The sequence below is a fragment of the Schistocerca serialis genome, chromosome 2, assembly GCF_023864345.2.
Source record: "Schistocerca serialis cubense isolate TAMUIC-IGC-003099 chromosome 2, iqSchSeri2.2, whole genome shotgun sequence".
Lineage (NCBI taxonomy): Eukaryota > Metazoa > Arthropoda > Insecta > Orthoptera > Acrididae > Schistocerca > Schistocerca serialis.
The window spans coordinates 997,133,935-997,156,485 of NC_064639.1; the positions used below are offsets into that span (position 1 = coordinate 997,133,935).

Here is a 22,551-nt window from a genome sequence, read left to right on the forward strand (position 1 = left end):
TGTTTAATTTGTGCTTCAATTTGCTCTTGTTGCGTCTCATATACTTCAAATCACAACCCCAGTACTAGGATTCATCCCTGCAAATGGCGGCGATCAGCTGCTTCAATTGGGGGACACTTGCCTCGCTTCTCCGCTACGACGTGGTAGGGGCTTGATTGCTATCAAGCGCTGCGGCAATGATTTTAAATATCTGAGCCCAGCGGGTCTTAGTGTTTATTTAGAGTATTTAAACGCTGGACGCGCGTTTAGGTCTAGTAGCACATTAAAAAAATTATTTCGTCTCTTTACTCTCACGCTGTGAAGCTTAGCATCTTTACGAACTACAGCTCGTTGCCTGTCCTTTTCTTATATGACAAATATCTCATATGCAAAGTATCAGAAATCCAATAATATTACAAATTTACCACGTAAACTGTAGCCAAACAGTGGTTATCGTTTTATTTCGCCAGCGACATCCTGCCTAAAATTCGGTTAATTTACAAAATACTAGCGGAAAAGTTATGATGCGATGGATGTGCGGCCACCCTCCTAGACACTAAACTACGCCATACTTCTATAAAGTTTGTCACTTACGTTTATTAAGGCCTCTCTTCAAAGCGATACTTAGTATACAGACCCACGGTGAGTAAAACGTGTTAATTTTTGGTGTGGGCTACTTCATATGATTTAAGTCCTTACAGTGTTACACAATCTGAAGTGGTCAATAAAGGTAGTCGACTAATTCCCTGTTTCCTGGGTGGTTACAGTGGTTTGTGTTTTAAGTTAGTGAGACGGGAGAGCTGCGAAAAATTCCTTCTGGTTTGACGTAGTTACTGAGTTTTTCAGTTTTCTTTCGTAGACTTCTTGTTTCTGAGCTGACCCTGTACATGGCTGTGTTGCAGGGCTATTCCACCGGGCGGTGCTGCTGTCCGGGTCTGCGCTCAGTAGCTGGGCGCTCGTCGAGGACCCGGTCAGCTTCGCCGTGCGCCTGGCGCGTCAGACCAACTGCTCCGTGCCCGCCGACCTCTTCCGCGACCACGAGAGGGTCGTAGACTGCCTCAGGGAGGTCAGTACTCCACCGGTCGCTTCGCCTCTGTCTGTTCAGCTTTTGAGTCAACTAAAAATAAAATCAATATATGGCAGAAATTTTGCAGAGTACCATAATTTATAACTTTTAAGGTAGATTAAAAGCTGTTTGCAGACAGTACTGGGATATAATCTCTACCGTTCATGACCAACACTTTACCAATTACACTACTGACCATTAAAATTGCTACACCAAGAAGAAATACAGATGATAAACGGGTATTCCCTGGACAAATATATTGTACTAGAACTGACATTGGGTGCATAGATCCTGAGAAATTAGTACCCAGAACAACCAGCTCTGGCCGTAATAACAGCCTTGATACGCCTGGGCATTGAGTCAAACAGAGCTTGGACGGCGTGCACAGGTACAGCTGCCCATGCAGCTTCAACACGATACCACAGTTCATCAAGAGTAGTGACTGGCCTATTGTGACGAGCCAGTTGTTCGGCCACCATTGACCAGACGTTTTCAGTTGGTGAGAGATCTGGAGAATGTTCTGGCCAGGGCAGCAGCCTAACATTTTCTGTATCCAGAAAGGCCCGTACAGGACCTGCAACATGCGGTCGTGCATTGTTGTTGTTGTGGTCTTCAGTCCTGAGACTGGTTTGATGCAGCTCTCCATGCTACTCTATCCTGTGCAAGCTTTTACATCTCCCAGTACCTACTGCAACCTACATCCTTCTGAACCTGCTTAGTGTATTCATCTCTTGGTCTCCCTCTACGATTTTTACCCTCCACGCTGCCCTCCAATATTAAATTGGTGATCCCTTGATGTCTCAGAACATGTGCATTATCCTGCTGAAATGTAGGGTTTCGCAGGGATCGAATGAAGGGTAGAGCCATGGGTCAAAACACATCTGAAATGTAACGTCCACTGTTCAAAATGCCGTCAATGCGAACAAGAGGTGACCAAGACGTGTAAACAATGGCACCCCATATCATCACGCCGGGTGATACGCCAGTATGGCGATGACGAATACACGCTTCTTATGTGCGTTCACCGCGATGTCGCCAAACACGCATGCAACCATCGTGATGCTGTAAACAGAACCTTGATTCATCCGAAAAAATCACGTTTTGCCATTCGTGAATTCCGGTTCGTCGTTGAGTACACCATCGCAGGCGCTCCTGTCTGTGATGCAGCGTCAACATAACCGCAGCCATGGTCTCCGAGCTGATAGTCCATGCTCCTGCAAACGTCGTCGAACTGTTCGTGCAGATGGTTGTTGTCTTGCAACGTCCCCATCTTGTGACTCAGGGATCGAGACGTGGCTGCATGATCCGTTACAGCCATGCGGATAAGATGCCTGTCATCTCGACTGCTAGTGATACGAGGCCGTTGGGATCCAGAACGGCGTTCCGTATTACCCTCCTGAACCCACCGATTCCATATTCTGCTAACAGTCATTGGATCTCGACCAACGCGAGCAACAATATCGCGATACGATAAACCGCAATCGCGATAGGCTACGATCCGATCTTTATCAAAGTCGGAAACGTGATGGTACGCACTTCTCCTCCTTAGACGAGGCATCACAACAACGTTTCACCAGGCAACGCCGGTAAACTGCTGTTTGTGTACGAGAAATACGTTTGAAACTTCCCTCATGTCAGCACGTTGTAGGTGTCGCCACCACCGCCAGCCTTGTGTGAATGCTCTGAAAAGCTAATCATTTGCATATCGCAGCATCATCTTCGGTCGGTTAAATTTCGCGTCTGTAGCACGTCATCTTCTTGGTGTAGCAATTTTAATGGCCAGTAGTGTTAATCATTCAAACTCTCCTCACGGCCCGGCGCAGAACTTAACACTGAGGTGAGTCATTCCTCCTACCATATAGCAAGACCTCCTTTTGCCTGACGTAGTGTAGGAACTCGACTTGGCGTGGACTCAACAAGTCGATGGAAGTCCCATGCAGAAATATTAAGCCATTCTGCCTCTATTGTCGTCTGTAATTGCGAAAGCGTTGCCAGTGCAGGATTTTGTGCAGGAACACACCTCTCTGTTATGTCCCATACATGTTCGTTGGCATTCGTGTTAGGCGATCTGAGTGGCCATATCATTCGCTCGAATTGTCCAGAATGTCATGCAAACCAATTGCGGACAATTATGGCATGATATCATGGCACATTGTCGTCGAAAAAATTTCTATCATCGTTTGGGAACATTAAGTCCATGGACGGCTGCTAATTTTTATTTGTTCATGAGACCCAGAAAATATTAGATACAGGCTCCCAGGTAGATGCCAGTTTCCTTGACTTCCGGAAGGCGTTCGATACAGTTCCGCACTGTAAGAGTCTACGGAATATCAGACCAGCTCTGTGGCTCAATGGGGAGCCGTCTACAGACAAAGTAATCTCTGGCGTGCCACAGGGGAGTGTTATGGGACCATTGCTTTTCACAATATATATAAATGACCTAGTAGGTTGTGTCGGAAGTTCCATGCGGCTTTTCGCGGATGATGCTGTAGTATATAGACAAGTTGCAGCATTAGAAAATTGCAGCGAAATGCAGGAAGATCTGCAGTGAATACATAGAAAGAAGGATCCTATATTGTATGATTATATGATAGAGGAACAAGCACTGGTAGCAGTTACTTCTGCAAAATATCTGGGAGTATGCGTGCGGAACGATTTGAAGTGGAATGATCATATAAAATTAATTGTTGGTAAGGCGGGTACCAGGTTGAGATTCATTGGGAGAGTCCTTAGAAAATGTAGTCCATCAACAAAGGAGTTAGCTTACAAAACACTCGTTCGACCTATAATTGAGTATTGCTCATCAGTGTGGGATCCGTACCAGGTCGGGTTGACGGAGGAGATAGAGAAGATCCAAAGAAGAGCGGCGCGTTTCGTCACAGGGTTATTTGGTAAGCGTGATAGCGTTACGGAGATGTTTAGCAAACTCAAGTGGCAGACTCTGCAAGAGAGGCGCTCAGCATCGCGGTGTAGCCTGCTGTCCAGGTTTCGAGAGGGTGCGTTTCTGGATGAGGTATCTAATATATTGATTACCCCTACTTATACCTCCCGAGGAGATCACGAATGTAAAATTAGAGAGATTCGAGCGCGCACGGAGGCTTTCAGACAGTCGTTCTTCCCGCGAACCATACGCGACTGGAACAGGAAAGGGAGGTAATGACAGTGGCACGTAAAGTGCCCTCCGCCACACACCGTTGGGTGGCTTGCGGAGTATAAATGTAGATGTAGATGTAGGTCTTCAGGTAGCCGAACATAAGCATTTTCTGTCAATGTTCGGTTCATTTAGACCAGAGGGTACAGTCTATTCCATGTTTCCACGTAAAAAGCGCCCACACCATTATGGAGCCACCAGCAACTTCAGAGTGCCTTTTGACAACTGGCTCTGAGCACTATGGGACTTAACTGCTGAGGTCATCAGTCCCCTAGAACTTAGAACTACTTAAACCTAACCAACCTAGGGATATCACACACATCCATGCCCGAGGCAGGATTCGAACCTGCGATCGTAGCGGTCGCACCGTTCCAGACTGTAGCGCCTAGAATCGCTCGGCCCTTGTTGAGAACCTGGGCCCATGGCTTCATGGGATGTGTGCCAGACTCAGCTCTTAGCAATTAAATGTGGACTCATCTTCTCAGGCCACGATTTTCCAGTCGTCTAAGATACAACCGATATGGTCACGAGCCCAGGAGAAGCGCTGCAGGCGTTGTCGTGCGTTTAGCAAAGGCACTCGCGTTGATCGTCTGCTGCCACAGTCTGTTAACGCCACATTTTGCCGCACTGTGCAAAAGGATACGTTCGTCGTAATTCCCACATTGATTAATGGGATAATTTCAAGGAGCGTTGCTTGTCTGTTAACATTGACATCTCTACGCAGATACCAGTGTTCTCAGCCACTGCGTTGTTCGTATCTAGAAGTAATTCCTGAAATGTTGTATTCTCGGCACACTCTTGACGCTGTGAATATCGTAATACTGAATTCCCTAACGATTTCCGAAGTGGAATGTCCCACGCGCTTAGCTCAAACTACGACTACGTCTTCATAGTCTGTTAATTCCAGTCCTGTGGCCGTAACCACGTCGGAAACAGTTCCACATGAATCACCTGAGTACAAGTGACTGCTCCACCAGTGCACTGCCATTTTATACCTTGAGTATGCAATACTTAAGCCATCTGCGTGCGTGCATGTCGCTATCCCACGACTTTTATCATCTGAGTGTAGGCTGGTAATAGCTGACAATACAGCTCTGGTCGTTCAGTCGCCTGAGTGAACTTATATTGCCATTTACTATTGTAAACGCTATGCGTTTCTACTTCCGACTTTTCTATCGATGGTACCCTAAGGTCTTACGACTATATACTCTTTGCCATGCTGCTTTAATACTTCCCATGTATACTCGTATGTGGCTGAGCTGTAGACAGAAGTGTATACATGGTTTCTGGATATTTGCTCCGAAGTTTATCTTCCTATTGTTTGTAGTTATATAAAAGGTATTAATTGTCTGTTGTTATAGTTATTCCCGCACTTCCTATTATTACGTGGTGTTACGTTTTACATGGTGTCCACCGACGACCATGACGTATGTTACTGTGCTTGCTATGTTTCTTGAGGCCTATTTTATCGACAACCTTTCGTAAGTCGTATTTTTGTTTTTTGAGAATTCGTTATAGAGTTCCGTTAATGAGACTATCATAGTTTTGTTTTCCGTTCAATTTTAGTATGTTATGATGTTCGCAGATGCATTTGCCAACGTACGCACGCTTGAACTGGCTAGGATTTCTCACCACAGCATTCATTTACACTAAGTACCTGGTGGAAATGATACGTTTCTTGTGTTTTACACACTCCTTGATGTTTTCGGCATAACATAGCTACACAAGATGTCATTTTTTTAAAAAAGGAAAAAATAGTCATTAACAAATCTAATGGAGGGCAGACTGCTTTGATCCAGATCATTTATAGCATCATAAATCACTGCGTGTACCCCGTTTGTATAATAAATGAATAAATAAATAAATTTATCCTGAAGTTCGTTGTTCCCAACAAAATTTAGCTACATTGATAACTTTGGACTAAATATCCGCTTCAGGGCCCAATACAATGCAGTTGAAACATCGCTAATAGAACAGAACGTACGAGACACAGCTAACAAAGTAATGAAACTAATAATAAAATGAAAATGATATGTTCGGCAATTAATGTCTTTCAACACTGGTATATAGCATATGTTATGACGACTGTTGCTTCAACATACAGTATTAGAAGATTTAAATAACAATCCTCTGTCCTGAAAAAATAGAAGTTACTGACAAAAGTAAAATATTAAAAATAGCTGCGTAAATGGAACTCAGATAAGCAAATTACTCTATAAATAGTCTTTATTTAGCCCATATTAGCTTTAAAATTAATTTGCGTAGTTGAATTTACAATAAGTACTAAATTTAACCATCAAACCTATAAATCAGTCAACAGAAGTCACGAGACAGTGACTCGGGACACTCAGAGTTCGACAGCCTGTACTCTGCCCAAAAAACTGACACTAAATGCGTGATACGTGACAGTACAGATCCAACTGGATCTTACTGGATGCGGTAGCGGGCTATACCTCCTCTAGAAATGGAAATATTCGCAGGAGGCGTCTGTCTTAAGCAGGAATTTGAGCACCACGGTACAGTTAGCAGTCGTAGGCTATTTCAGGCACCTTCAGCAGAGCAGAGTGCTGTCGCTACATCCTCACACACTGTCTCTTATCAGGACCAATCTTACAACACGAATTTTTGAACAAAGGCTTCCAGCGTATTCTGCCACGTTGGGTGCAGGTGCCCGTGCTCTGTCTCCGGAAGGAAACATTCACATCTTAAAGGTTTTATATGCAGATGTTGTCTGTTTCTTACAATGACGTTTCAAAATGAAATTATACTTCCACCATTTAAATACATAAATGTATTATTTGCAATACTTTACTTTTTGTCTCCGCATTACAACGGAAGTCAGCAACTATTAGACGCATAAACTCCGTACAGTGTCAGGATCTGATCAGTCTGCTGTACTGCGAATGTTCGATATTCGTAAAAGCATATAAAACCGAAATGTAATGCAGAGTCAATGTAAACTAAATCCGTTTTAAATTTTATACACGCTCTTCTACATGTTTCAATCGCGTATGACGTTTTCAAGTTGTTCCAGAGGCGAGGACGTAGCACTGAACGAAAATTCTGGGCATAAGAGAAACGATGTGTGTGCGGTGCGTCAAACTAAAAGTTAAAACGTTTTAGTTGCGGATCCTCAGATGTTGTTGTGTCACTTGCTGTGATTTCTGCCCGTTGCGATGTATTGGGTATGTGGAAATGAACTGAGAACACCCGCACCCCCATCATCCCTATGACTGCGAGGACATCTTTTTCAAAGATCGTATAAGGGAGAACGTTCGGTATCCTACATAATTTGTTTTGTGATGTGATATATTCTTTATCATAGATAATGGGACAAACTGGCGTAAATGGAGCTGAAATGCCTCAACAAACATTGGAGGTAACTATGGAGATATTTTTAGCATCTGCCGTCGACTTCGTTGTTTTAAACGTCATCTGAGTTAGGAGAAATAAGTTAACAACAATAACTAGACACTTCTATTACAATACAGCTGCTTTTATTAAACTAGGACTAAAATCATTCTTTAGGACGTTACAATTTTTGTTATCAATTTTTTGCCCTGCTACATGTAAACTTTGATATTCAAAAGCCGTTCTTTCAGTTGGATGACTTACGTAACTCGAACCTGCATTGATTGTCGAATTCTTTCGAAAACATACGATTATTTCAAATTTGTTGACAAACATTTGAAATAGTATCCTCCATTTCTTCAACTGTGTTAGCTGAAGTGACACATACGACGTTTCTTAGGTGTCGTGGGATATAAAAATCCATTGGATAGAGTTCCTGTCTTCCTGGAACCAACGTAGAGATTCGCCTCTACGTATCGGTGAATTTACCGACGCGTTAGATGTCCCACGGAGGAATGTGTTGGTTCTCCGTCATGCATGCATCACATATATTTGACGTTGGCCAAGGGAGACAAACTGGAGCAATCCTGTAAGTTGACGGTAGAAAAATGTAAGATTGAATGAAGAGAATTCTTCCAATTTTTGTGTACAGGGATATCTTAAACTCGTCTTGAGTAGGAATCCTGTTTGAACGGTTGAGTAACTTGACAGTAAATAGCTGTTAACGATATGGAAGCGATCAGGAGGTGACCGAAGAAACTCAAAGCACAGTGAAGAGATGAATACTGTTTTAAATCCAGCTGCAAGAACGGCTCTTCGAATACCCGCTGTAACCGATACGAGAGTACATCAGTAACATACAAGTGTAGTTCTATATCCCTTAGTCATTGAAACAATATTTGTACTTCTGTTCATGTATCCTATGGATTTGTTTAACCGTAATCATTTCTGTTACAAGGACGAAGTTTACGTACAATGAGAGCGTAGTACGGCAACATGTCCGCAATCATCCTGCAAACTGCACGTTTGAGTACTTAAATTTTTACTGTGACTTTTTTTTTTTTTTTTTACTTTGTCAGTTTGCACCTTGAATCATTTTCAAAGCTGTAAATATCCTAATCAGGATAGGATAGTGTTGGAACGTATAGTTTACCACGGTATTTTAGTAAACGCAACAGAAATAGTTCACTAATGTTGACTGAAGTAAAACGCCCATTATCCAAATGGAACAAAAACATGTCATTTGGAAAGAAATGTAAACGAATTGTTAATAGCAACACCATATCGAAGCTTACCAATTCCTCTCATACATCGGAGTGGCTATATACAGATGCATCCGCACGTTCGTTCGAGCGCAAGCTGTTGCTGAATTGTTGGATATGAATGAAAAGCATACATATCACAGTACTCTGTTAACTGTGATTAATGGGACACTGCTGCGGAAACTAAGGTAAAAAGTTTAATGCCTAGTTATGAAGAGCTATCGTTAACCAAAAGGAAATGTCAGTTTGACGACTAAGATTAGTTCCAGTTGCCATTTACAGAGAAGACTATAATTTAGGAACAGAGGAGATTACATAGCTATTTAAGGAATTACTACAGCGAAAATTCAGCTTTGACTTTCGGGTACAAAAGATAAAACTGGAAATGCAAATTTTAGTGACACGGTCTCAGTCTCTCGACATTCGATGCTAATAATATTTATTTAAGGGAAATGGTTTTTAGAAATGCGTATACTGCAGGAGACACTGTAATGGCGAAATTAATCGCATTCCAGTGTTTCTCTCAAGGTATGTGATCTCTGATTCGCGTCAGATATGTTGCAATGCAGTTAGATACCTCGTATAACATTTTCGCCTTATGTTACTCTTGTTGCGAGTTGCGGTAGGGAGGGATAACATTGAATCAGGTACCACTTCTCGGTGTCATGATAAAATGTGACTAACTGGTATCAACGGTACACTATTCTTGTAGCGTTATTCATTAAGTATTTGCTGGTAATTGTGAGGGGCAATTTTGACACCTTCCCAGAAATAGACCAAACGTGTCCCAGTGCCTACGAGAGCGCCTCCTGTAACGAGATGAGTGGGAAAGTCCATAGAGCAGGCTATGCTGCTATTCCGAGTAGGTGTGAGAGTTGACGACTATATGCTGAAGGAGGTACATATGGGAAACTTAATAAGACATGTTTGTAACACAGTACTACTATTTCGAGGGGCGAAACTTGCAGCAGGATTTTATTACGCGTGTACATTTTAAACTTTTTATTTCTCTGCCAATAAATTATATCACTTGAGTAAAGATGTTCTTGTACATTAGCAAGTGCTGATATGATGAGTAGAACTACAAAAAGGTTACACACAGGCATTCAACTTTAAACTGTGATATTTATAAATTTATACGCATTTCGATTTTATAGAGTGCAATACACGTGAAACTACGATTCGTGATACAGTCAGACCCATGAAGTTACGCAGATTAAAATCAGCCACACCTCAACGGTGGCTGGCATTGTCTGTTTTATAACAGAAATAAGTTAGCACGCGTATGTTGAAGGGAAATACCTCGTTGTTGTGCGCCGTAAAACACTAATCATCATCATCATCATCTTGAAGGGAAAATTGAAATAACTTCAGCGGATTGTCTGTACGGTCAAGGATGTTGCTCTTGGGGTGACTTTTATAAAAGTCTTCTAAGTACCTGGATTGAACATACAGGTCGTTCAGCTGGTTGCTACAGTATACGTGTATCAGCTGAAGTGGGAAGTAGCGAAGTGTATCAGCAGCCAAAAGCAAGAACGATCTGACAAATAAATGGAAATCCATCTTCAGTTTTGCAGTGTCTAGGAATCTCTCCGAGAAATCATGATGGTATGTTTTAACTACTAAAACGTTGTCAACCAAGTCTGGTCTACAAATTACTGCCTCGAGTTCTGGAAAATGTTCCAAGTCATGAACTTGAAGCTCATTTTCACATAGAATTACTTTTTGCTTAAATGGCGTCAATCTTGCGCGGCGTATGTTACCAAATGATTTTCTTCTTACATTAAGACGCCTAATGAATTGAAATAATACATGATGCTGACCAGAAACGATTTTGTCACACTCTACTTGCACCTAACTCAGTTTTTGCCCTAATGGCTGCCTTTTTTCACTGTTACTTGTCGGAAAACAAGTTTATCATATCGCCTTCCAGATGGTGTTGTAATAACGTTCTAGTAAGTGTTTTCCAGCTACAATAGTGCGACGAACTAAAATCAAGGCAGTTATTATATGACAATGAACGATATGTCTTCCCCACTTTGCTATGTTTCAGACAAATGCACAGACACCAAAGTATCATAACGCAGAATGTAAATCTAATTTAACGGTAGCTGTTTTTCCAGCAAATTGTTTGACATTTTCTAAGCATTTAAACCATTAGCTGTTTATTTTCCCATTAATCATCTTCCGATCTCTGTATTAACCATCATCCAGGATGTAGGGTGCAACAGATTAGTTAAAAACATCCCATATTCCTTTGCAGCCGAATAATATCGAAATTGTCCAGTGAAATTGTACAAACAATTTGTCTTAGAATACTGAAAGTAATAACTGACTAAGACAATGCTGTTTGTACAATTTCACTGGATAATTTCGATATTGTTCAGCTTCAAAAGAATATGAGATGCTTATAACTAATCTGTTATACCCAACGTCCTGGATGATGGTTAATAACCGAAACCGGTAGATGACTAAAGGAGAAAAAAAGCTGATAGTTAAAATGGTTCAAATGGCTCTGAGCACTATGGGCATAACTTATGAGGTCATCAGTCCCCTAGAACTTAGAACTACTTAAACCTAACTAAACTAAGGACATCACAAACACCCATGCCCGTGGCAGGATTCGAACCTGCGACCGTAGCGGTCGCACGGTTCCAAACTGTAGCGTCTAGAACCGCTCGGCCACACCGCCCAGCGATAGTTAAAATGTCTTTTATAAAATACTTTACGGCTCTTGTACCTCACCATATGGAGACATTACAAAAGTGTTTGATGTCTGACAAGGTGACTGCTTTGTTCTAGCAGCGCCCGGCTGCTGCCTTCATCTTTTCCTCCTCACCCCTCAGCACCACTAGGCAATGCGCTCGGAGCGCTTGCCGGCCGAAGTGGCCGTGCGGTTAAAGGCGCTGCAGTCTGGAACCGCAAGACCGCTACGGTCGCAGGTTCGAATCCTGCCTCGGGCATGGATGTTTGTGATGTCCTTAGGTTAGTTAGGTTTAACTAGTTCTAAGTCCTAGGGGACTAATGACCTCAGCAGTTGAGTCCCACAGTGCTCAGAGCCATTTGAACCATTTTTTTGCGCTCGGAGCGTTCGCAGGAACGTGTTCGGAGCGCTCGTGCTTGTGGAGCGCTGCTTGGTCAGGCATGTCCTGGAGCGCATGGTCAGCCGTCGTCTGTTTAGGATATTGGAGACCAGGCATCTGCTTAAGTGCTCTCAGTGTGAATTCAGGAGATGTCGATCAACTGTCGACAACCTGAACCTGCTAGGGGGAAAAATCCAGCAGGCTTTACTACATGAACAGCATTGTCCATGCGTATTTTCTGAAAGCAGTAAGGTGTACGGCACTATTTGGAGACGCAGTATTTTCAGTCAGCTACACCAGTGGGGCTTTCGTGACCATCTCAGTCATCCGTCTCAAGACGCATTTTTAATACAGAGTTGATGACGTGCTGTCATATAATTTTGTCCAGGAGAACGTTGTTCCTCAGGGCAGTGTTTTACGTGTTACCCTGTTTGCCATAGCTGTTAACAGGCTGATGTCCACAGTAAGGAATCCTCTGTTCCTTATTTGTGGACGATTTTGCAGTCTTCTGCTCTTCCTCTAGTACTGCAGCCGCGAGTCGACGGTTGTACAACGGAGTCGTGGCGTACCTCCTTCCAGTCACGCAGGTAAGACGACAATCATCTCAGTCGACTTCGCATAGGGCATAGCCCTTTGACACATGGCTACTTGCTCCAGCGAGAACACCCTTCGGGATGTGGAGTTTGTGGCGTGCAGATTACTATGCGCCACATTTTAATAAGCTGTGATTTGTTTTCAGACCAGAGGGCAGCGGCAGATTTGCTAGCGGATCTGTCCTCTATTTTAAGTGAAATTCAAACGAATGTGGTTCGATTTTTAAGGTTTTGCGGTAGATCCAACTTGTTTCCTAAAATTTTAGGAAGATATGCTTAATGTGTTACAGGATGACTGGCTCACTCATGCCTGCTGTAGGTACTCGTACGGTCATTTGCCTGTGGGCTCCTCTGTCGTTCTACCAATGTTTTACTCCCAGGTATGGCACGTTTCACCCTTTGTCTGTGGTCTTAAGGTGTATGAAACAGAGTGATTGTGTGGGTCAACACTAGTGAGGTGGGAGTGAGTGAGAGTCAGTTTGTAGATTTACCCCCTACTGTGTGACAACGTTTTTAGCCATTTTGTCCGCATTCGTTTCTTTTAATCTATTTAAGGGCGCCGATAATTTCGCCATTGGGCGCTTGCGAACTCCCAACATTCACGCACGCGCGTGCGCGCGCGCACACACACACACACACACACACACACACACACACACACAAAATAGCATTCCAGAAGTGTATTGTAACCAATGATATTGATGAACTCTAGGCCTTTATTTCAATCTTTCATTGTATACCTAAATTTCCAAACGTCACAATTAAAGATGGTTTCTCTGCGAGTGAAGAAATTAAAATGAAATAGAAACTTAAATGATATCGTATTTAGAGAGGAAGATAAATGTGTGGTAATTTATTCCCACTGTTCAACATAGTATATGCCGCGATAAAATTTCATGACAAACTAGAACAGTGGAACAGAGCGATTCTCTAACTCAGATAACTGCCCTTCCAGCGTAGTACGCTGCGACTTGCTCGGTCTGAGCATATATTGCTAGCCGATTAAAAACTTGATATTACCGCCACTTCGTCCATTTCTTCCGGCGAAGGACCGACTTATGACATCGAGCACTAGCCCGGCACCCAGTTTTACCATGTCGCCAATATTAATAACAGAGAACATATTTATCGAAGAGTACAAGCATTTATTTGTTACATCCTTGAGACTATAGTTTTGTTTACTGGAACACTCCGTGGTATCCATTTTCTAAAGGGTGCTAATGTCGATGAACCATGTTTGTCTCTGTGCCGTTTAGTTGCTCCGACAGTTTGAGAGGTGTGCTCGACAGACGGAGTTGGTAGTGTACTGACAATTTAAGATAGGTACCACGCCACGCATCCAGTACTGGCGCCCTGTTCTAAGGTGTCCCAAATCTTCGGAAAATAAAAGGAAGTCTTGGATAAGAAAACGAGTAATAATCTCTTGCAGCCTTCATTTTCAGAATTAAAATATCACTGTTTGTTATTAATTCAACAAAACGTAAAGTTTGTGTATTAGTTTTTAAAGGATATCGTAGCAAATATTCTTCACACTACTGTCGCGATTTTTGCTTCCAAAAAGTCGGATGTGTCTCAGGTGTTTGCCGAGTTTTAATGATCAATGTTTGTCAAAAAATGCAATCGAAATGCACATAGTAACGAAATTTGACCGTTATACTAATTAACCGAATAAGGGCCCAAACGCATGTAACCGTGCCATGAAACCCAGCCGTGTTCCCGCTGCAACTTGTTTGCTAATGGCCGGTAATCCCTGGTGCCCACGCAGCGTAACCCCTGACGACCTGTGGCCTTTCCAGCTTCTGCAGCGCTGGTCAGCGTGCGACGGGTACGCAGTCTGTACTTCCCGCTCGGAGCGTTTTAAAACATAATCCATGTATATCAAAAGCTGAAAAATTGCAGAGTTATATTGTCTATTGCGCTTTGTCTGAAAGATTACGACATCAGCGGATAAAATACGTTCCCCACAACTGGCGTCGCAGGCGACAGGTATAATACGTCATTTGTACTAAATCGCACGACAGAGGGGTTTGTGCGATGTGATTTAAAATAAACTTGTTCGGGCAGTATCTATTAACATCCCTCTGACTATCCAAAATACCCTAGGGTTGCTTAGTCCTACATTCACTCTGTTCTGATCTTTTCAGTGATTCTGCTGCCACTATACCTGTATTAAAAAATAACGGGATTTCTTATGCTCCAGAATACAGGGAAAGCCTGATATGTGACGTTTCATGTTTTCGTTTCGTATTCAATTTTCGAAAAAGAAACAAAAGCGTGCGGGTATAATACTTGAAGAGTGCCGATTTTTCCGCTGGAACACGTGCCACCATTCGCAAGACACGAACTGCAAGCGAGAGAACACGAGAGAGTATCGTATAAATATCACTCGTAAAAATATGGCAAAGAGTGTGTGTTGACTTTTTTCCCAGATTTTCTTGTCCTGCCAAACGCCCTGATTATTTAAGTCTGAAAATTTTACCTTAAACCAGTCTTCCACTGCATTAATGGTCTTACATGTGTTGTCAGGTCGGCGGCCACGTAATGGGTTTTTTATTTCTGGGAACAAGAGCAGTCACTTAGTGCGAGAGTGAAAGAATAAGGCGGGTGCTGCCAGGTCACCAAGCCACAACTGTGTATTGAGATGAATGAACAGATGCTTTCTCATCCAGAAGACAAACGCCTCGGGAGAGCATACCGCAGCATTTCTTAATCAGAGCTTCTTGTAACTTGTCCAGAAGGTAACTGTAGTACGTGCTAGTGGTTGACCCTTGGCAAAGTCATATGTGAGGATGACTCCACTACAGTCCTGAAAACTGCAAGCATGACCTTTATAGCTGACTTCTGCAATTCTGTCACTTTCGGAGAGAGGAAATTGACACGCTTCCTTTACATACTCATGGTTGTTTCCTCTGTACCGCATTGATTCAGATTCATCCATGTTTACAAGACGATCAGAAAAGTAGTCTTTATCCTGTTACAACTGAATCATCATCTTTCTTATATAGTCACACCTTGCTGTCTTCGAAAGAGGTTAACAAACGTTGAACAGTCCGTGCGGACACCCAAGACATACGCAGTACGTAAAGAATCATTATCCTCACAATACCATACTTGAGATGTGTTTCATGCTTACTCATTTGGATGGTTGCACATCTTTCTTCCACGATCAAACACTCCACTTTTTTCACTGTGGCTGCGCCGTCTGTCATTGACGGTCTACCAAATCATGCCTCGTCTGTCAGGGACATGTAATCACTTTGGAAATTCCTTTTCCACCTCACCACAGTGTCACAAAACGGGCAATCATTCGATAAACAGCCGACTTCCCATTATAGATCTCCCAGGCCCTTTTACCCTACATATGCAGGACTTTCATCACACCAGGAGCATCGTACTCCTTCACATTACGCCTTACTTGCTTCTGGCAATCTCATAAGGAAAAAAGGAGAAAATTAACTGAAGTTTACAGTATCATGCGCTGAGGGGCCAATGATAATACTGATAATATTTCTAGCAGCAAAGTAATGTCCGAGTGACAATTAGAACTTCACGATAGCCCTTCGTATTTGGGAGGGGATTTATGAATGCAGTATTCCATGAAAACCAAAGAAAACCTCCTATAAACATTGTTGAAGCGGAGTACGCGTCTGTGCGGGAGGGAGAGTGCTGTTTATCAATGCCGGTTGTGGCGCCCCAAATATACATAGAGGTTGGCTCGGCTTACGTCAGCGCAGAACGTATCAAGAGGAAACAAAACAACATATCACTGCAGTAAAGGGCTTTTTTACAGACATCTAATCCCGCAGAGATTTAGGTTGTGCCTCCTCGACCATTCTGTTGTTTAAATAAATAGGGGGCGGGGAGAATATTCTATGAAGACTTGAAATAAAATTGTCAGTTCTTATATTTCAGCTAATCGAAATTTACTCGATTCCTTTAAAATGTTAGCCCAATAAGCTGAAGCGAATACCTACTAAATCTCAGCATGACAATAACCCACTGGTTGACCGTAGCCAGGCTGTTACTTCTGTTCAGTGTAAAGATCTTTTAGGGTCCTTATTGGCTGAACTATGTACATAGCGGCCACTGTGGCGAACACTGTAAGTCCTATCCTAGCTCAAATATATATCTTCCTGAACGAAACCTAGCAGAGATCGGATCTATGTCGAAATGTTCCCTACGTGGGAAAAACGTTATCGTCATAGCAACCTCATCTCCAATTTTTAGTAAGTTGTGGGGTTCTATAACGCAAAGCTCGTGCAATTTGTTATTAAGTGTATCAATTCTAGCGGAAGATGCTTTTTAAGTGATATATCTCAGCAGAAAGACTTATGGACAGAAATAGAAGGCTGTTTGTACGAATGTACGTAGCGCCTGCAAGACACATATGTATTCCTCCGACGTGGGCTTAAAACACGCCGTACCGGAAGTCTCGCTTATAGTTCGTATTTTTAGAATTTTTGGGGTTTTTCTCCTCGAAACATATGGCATCGTTGCTGATTATACTAGATTGCCTTCTAAACAGTTAGTTTATGAAATTTCAATGCCTTTCAAAAATCTGAAGCAACCAGAAGACTAAGATGGAAATCAATGTACCTCCCTAAATGTACATACCACCGGCGGCTATGAAGTTGTGATTAACTATCCAGGCTGTCTAGGGCGCCATGCCATGGTTCGCTCGGCTTCCTCTGTCGGAGGTTAGAGTTCTCCCTCGGGCATGGGTGTGTGTGTATTGTTCTTAGCGTAAGTTAGTTTAAGTTAGATTACGTAGTGTGTAAGGCTAGGTACCGATGACATGCGCACTTTGGTCCCTTAGGAACTACCGAGCGAGGTGGCGCAGTGGTTAGACACTGGACTCGCATTCGGAAGGACGACGGTTCAATCCCGGGTCCGGCCATCCTGATTTAGGTTTTCCGTGATTTCCCTAAATCACTCCAGGCAAATGTCGGGATGGTTCCTCTGAAAGGGCACGGCCGACTGCCTTCCCCATCCTTCCCTAATCCGATGAGACCGATGACCACGCTGTCTGGTCTCCTTCCCCAAACCAACCAACCAACCAACCTTAGGAACTTATCACGAATTTCCAAAAATTGTACACTACTGGTCATTAAAATTGCTACACCAAGAAGAATTGCAGATGATAAATGGGTACTCATTGGACAAATGTATCATACTAGAACTGACATGTGATTACATTTTCACGCAATTAGGGTGCATAGATCCTGAGAAATCAGTACCCAGAACAACCACCTCTGGCCGTAATAATGGCCTTGATACGCCTGGGCGTTGAGTCGAACAGAGCTTGGATGGCATGAACAGGTACAGCTGCCCATGCAGCCTCAACACGATACCACTGTTCCTCAAGAGTAGTGAGTGGAGTATTGTGACGAGCCAGTTGCTCGGCCACCATTGACCAGACGTTTTCAATTGGTGCGAGATCTGAAGAATGTGCTGGCCAGGGCAGCTGTCGAACATTTTCTGTATCCAGAAAGGCCCGTGCAGGACCTGCAACATGCGGTCGTGCATTCTCCTGCTGAAATGTAGGCTTCCGCAGGGATCGAATGAAGGGTAGAGCCACGGGTCGTAACACATCTGAAATGTAACGTCCACTGTTCAAAGTGCCGTCAGTGCGAACAAGAGGTGACCGAGACTTGTACCAATGGCACCCCATACCATCACGCCGTGTGGTACGCCAGTATGGCAATGACAGATACACGCTTCCAATGTGCGTTCACTGCCATGTCGCCAAACACGGATGCGACCGTCATGATGCTGTACACAGAAGCTGGATTCATCTGAAAAAATGACGTTTTGCCATTGGTGCACCCAGGTTCGTCGTTGAGTACACCACCGCAGGCGCTCCTTTCTGTGATGCAGCGTCAAGGGTAACCGCATCCAGGGTCTCCGATCTGATAGTCCATGCTGCTGCAAACGTCGTCGAACTGTTGGTGCAGATGGTTGTTGTCTTGCAAACGTCCCCATATGTTCACTCAGAGATCGAGAAGTGGCTGCACGATCCGTTACAGCCATGCGGGTAAGATGCCTGTCATCTCGACTGCTAGTGATACGAGGCCGTTGGGATCCAGCACGACGTTCCGTATTACCCTCCTGAACCCACCGATTCCATATTCTGCTAACAGTCATTGGATCTCTACCAACGCGAGCAGCAATGTCGTGGTACAATAAACTGCAATCGCGATAGGCTACAATACGACCTTTATCATAGTCGGAAACGTGATGGTACGCATTTCTCCTCCTTACACGAGGCATCACAACAACGTTTCACCAGGCAACGCCGGTCAACTGCTGTTTGTGTATGAGAAATCGGTTGGAAACTTTCCTCATGTCAACACGCTGTAGGTGTCGCCACCGGCGCCAACCTTTTGTGAATGCTCTGAAAAGCTAATCATTTGCATATCATAGCATCTTCTTCATGTCGGTTAAATTTCGCGTCTGTAGCACGTCATCTTCGTAGTGTAGCAACTTTAATGGCGAATAGTGTATAATGGCGACCAGAGCTCATTAATATTGGTTGTGTCTAGAGTTGTTGTCAGGCCTGGCAAGGTATCTAAGGGTCGTGAACAGCGTCAGATGTTGAGTGATCTCTGTGAACTACTGGAAGATACCACGTATTCGTGTGGTAACCTCCTTATCAGCACTTGACAGCGTTTGAAAGAGGCCTCATGGTGGGTTTCCATTAGGTTGGCTGGTCGAATCGTGCAGTAAGCAGATTTGTTGGTATTCGGACACGACAGTTTCCCAATGTTTGGCTGCATGAGAACATGTGGGCAGGCATACTCGTCATCAAGATGTCGGTCGCCCACGTCTGACCACCACGATGAAAGATCGAAGTATTGTGCACGAAGCCTATCGTAACCACTTCACATCTGCGCTTTCCATCTGAGAACAAGTAATGCAGTCTCTGAGACATCGTGTGTTATGCTGCACCATTGCTCGGAGACTAGCAGAGGCCAGTCTATGGAATTACCATCCCATGCGTAGGCTGTCGTTAGCACCACAGCACAAATGGTTTGGTTTGGAGTGGTGCTGTGACCGACAATTGTGTACTGTAGACGAATGGCATGACATTGTGTTCAGCGAAAAATCGCGTCCTACACTAACCTAGGTGATCTTTGTCGGAATGTATGATGACGACCTTGAGAGAGGTCTCTCACTCTCTTCCAATGATTTGGGGAAGCACCGCGGTATTACTCTTGGCATAATGGTGTGGGGAGCCATCGGGTATGACTTCAGATCACGGCTAGTAGGGATTCTACATCTACATCCATACTCCGCAAGCCACCTGACGCTGTGTGCGGGGTGAGCCAGGTTGATTGAGGTCTGACGCTGGAATGGTACGCTTTCATTTGATACCTCTCATGTGACAGTATCATGGTAACATTTGTCGCCATTATACTGGTCGTCCACACATGGCACGTTCCTCTGTTAACTGTCTGCGTGATGTTGTGGCACTCCCGTAACCAGCAAGATCCACAGATCTGTTCAGAATAGACCATCTCGGACGTCAACTTTGTCCCATTGCCAGTGTCCAGGAGATTAAAGACCAATTAAGACAGTTTGTGGCATTTTCTGGCCAACGTGCCTCAGAAGAGAGGATACAACGGCTTTCCGACTACATCTACATCTACATTATACTCCACAAACCACCTAACGGTGTGTAGTGGAGGGTACTTTCGGTACCACTATCTGATCCTTCCAACCCTGTTCCACTCACGAGTAGGGCGTTGGGAGAATGTTTGTCGGTATTGGCTCTAATTTCTCGAATTTTCTCCTCATGGTCAATACGCGAGACGTATGTGGGGCGAAGTAATATGTTGTCCGACTCCTCCTTAAAAGTGCTGTCCCGAAATTTCAATAGTAACTCTCTCCGTGATGCACAGCGCCTCTCTTGTAACGTCTGCTAGTGGAGTTTGTTTAGCATCTTCGTAACGCTCTCTCGCCAGCTAAACGATACCGTGACGAAACGCGCCGCTCTTGTGTTCAAAGGGCTCTGAGCACTATGGGACTTAACATCTGTGGTCATCAGTCCCCTAGAACTTAGAACTACTTAAACCTAACTAACCTAAGGACATCAGACACATCCATGCCCGAGGCAGGATTCGAACCTGCGACCGTAGCGGTCACGCGGTTCCAGACTGAAGCGCCTAGAACCGCACGGCCACACCGGCCGGCTCTCTTCGTTGGATCATCTCTATCTCTGCTATCAGTCCTACCTGATAGGGATCCCAGATAGATGAACAATACTCAAGAATCGGGCGAACAAGCGCCTTGTAAGCCACTTCTTTCTTGCATGAGTTATATTGCCTTAAGTTTCTTCCGATGAATCTGAGTCTGGTGTGTGCTTTTCCCACTATCTGTTTTATATGGTCATTCCACTTAAGGTCGCTCTGGATAGTTACGCCTAGATATTTTACGACAGACGCTGTCTCCAGCGGTTTGTCATCAGTAGTGTAGCTGTACAGTTGTGGATTTCTTTTCCTATGTATGCGCAGTATGTTACATTTATTTACGTTCAGAGTCAACTGTCAGAGCCTGCACCATTCATCAGTTCTCTGCAGGTGGTTCTGCAAATTCTTACTGTCTTCTGGCGTTGATGCCTTGGTATAAACAACTGCATCATCTATGAATAGCCTTAAAGAGTATCCGACGCTTTCCACTAGATCATTTCTATAAATTGTAAACATCAACGGTCTATCACACTTCCCTGTGGTAGTCCGGATATTACTTTTACATCTGTCGATTTTGTTCCGTTAAGAGCGACGTGTTGAGTTCTATCTGCAAGAAAGTCTAGAATCCAGCCGCAAGTTTGCTTCGATACTACGTAAGCTCGGGTTTTTTTTCCTACATTAAACGGCAATGTGGGACGGTGTCAAATGCCTAACTGAAATCGAGGAACACGGCATCAACCTGAGCGCCGTTGTCCACTGAGCTGTGGATCTCATGGAGGAACGGAGCGAACTGAGTTTCGCAGGACTTCTGTTAGCGGAATCCATGTTGATTTTTATAGAGATATTAATTTTCCAAAAACGTCGTAATTCCTCAGCATAAAACATGTTGCGTAGTTCTAGAACAGATTGACATCTACGATATAGGTCTATAATTGTGTGGATCTGTCTTAAGACCTTTCTTAAAAACGGGAATGACCTGCTCTTTTTTCCTGTCGTTAGGTACCTTTCGTTGCTCAAGCGATCTACGATAAATTATTGCAAGAAGGGAAGCAAGTTCTTTTGCATAATCTTTATAGAATCATGTAGGTGTCTCATTTGGTCCTGAAACAACTTCGGAAGACCGAATTTAGTATTTTGGCCGTCTCTCTGTTATCTTCCGATCGGTGCCGGTGCGGTCGCTGAGAGAATGACTAGATGATTTTGACCCACTTACTGATTTTATATACGAACAAAATCTCTTAGGGTTTTTACTCTGGTCGCTTGACAACGTCTTACTTTCAAAATCACTGAACGCTTATTTCTTTGCTCTCTTCACGCTCATTTTCGCTTCGTTCAGCTTTTGTTTGTCAGCTAGGTTTTTATTTCTCTTGAATCTGAGATGAAGTGCTCTTTGTTTACTTAGCGCTTTTCTAACATGGCTATTAAACGATGTTGGAGCTTTCCCATCCCTTAAAACCTTACTCGGAGCATACTTGTCTAGGGTATATTTAACGATGCCTTTGAATTTTTTCCATTTATGCTCCACATCTTCGTCCTCATCACCGAATATTTGATGTTGACCGGTAAGGTATTCTGAAACTTTTATGCTGTCACCCTGCCGGAGCAAATACATCTTCCTACCTTTCTTAACATTCTTTATAGGACCCGTCGTCACAGATGCTATCACAGCTTTATGATCACAGATATCTTCCTCTACGTTAACTGATTCGATAAGTTCAGGTCTGTTTGTTGCCAGGAGGTGTAAGACGTTACCTTCTCGAGTTGGTTCTCTAACTGTCTGCTCAAGGTAATTTTCGGACAAGATATCCAGAACAATGCCACACGAATCCCTGTCTCTGGCACCAGTTTTGATGGAATAACACTCCCAATCTATACCT

At 43.6% G+C, this 22,551-nt stretch overlaps 1 protein-coding gene across 1 annotated transcript in view; it reads left to right on the forward strand.

Annotated features, from left to right (window-relative positions):
- LOC126456582 (neuroligin-2-like) overlaps nucleotides 1-22,551 on the forward strand; it is a 281,322-nt gene that overhangs the window by 66,739 nt on the left and 192,032 nt on the right. Inside the window, exon 3 of the mRNA XM_050092327.1 lies at nucleotides 882-1,045. Coding sequence (XP_049948284.1) covers nucleotides 882-1,045 — 164 coding nt within the window. The remainder of the gene's footprint in view (nucleotides 1-881; nucleotides 1,046-22,551) is intronic.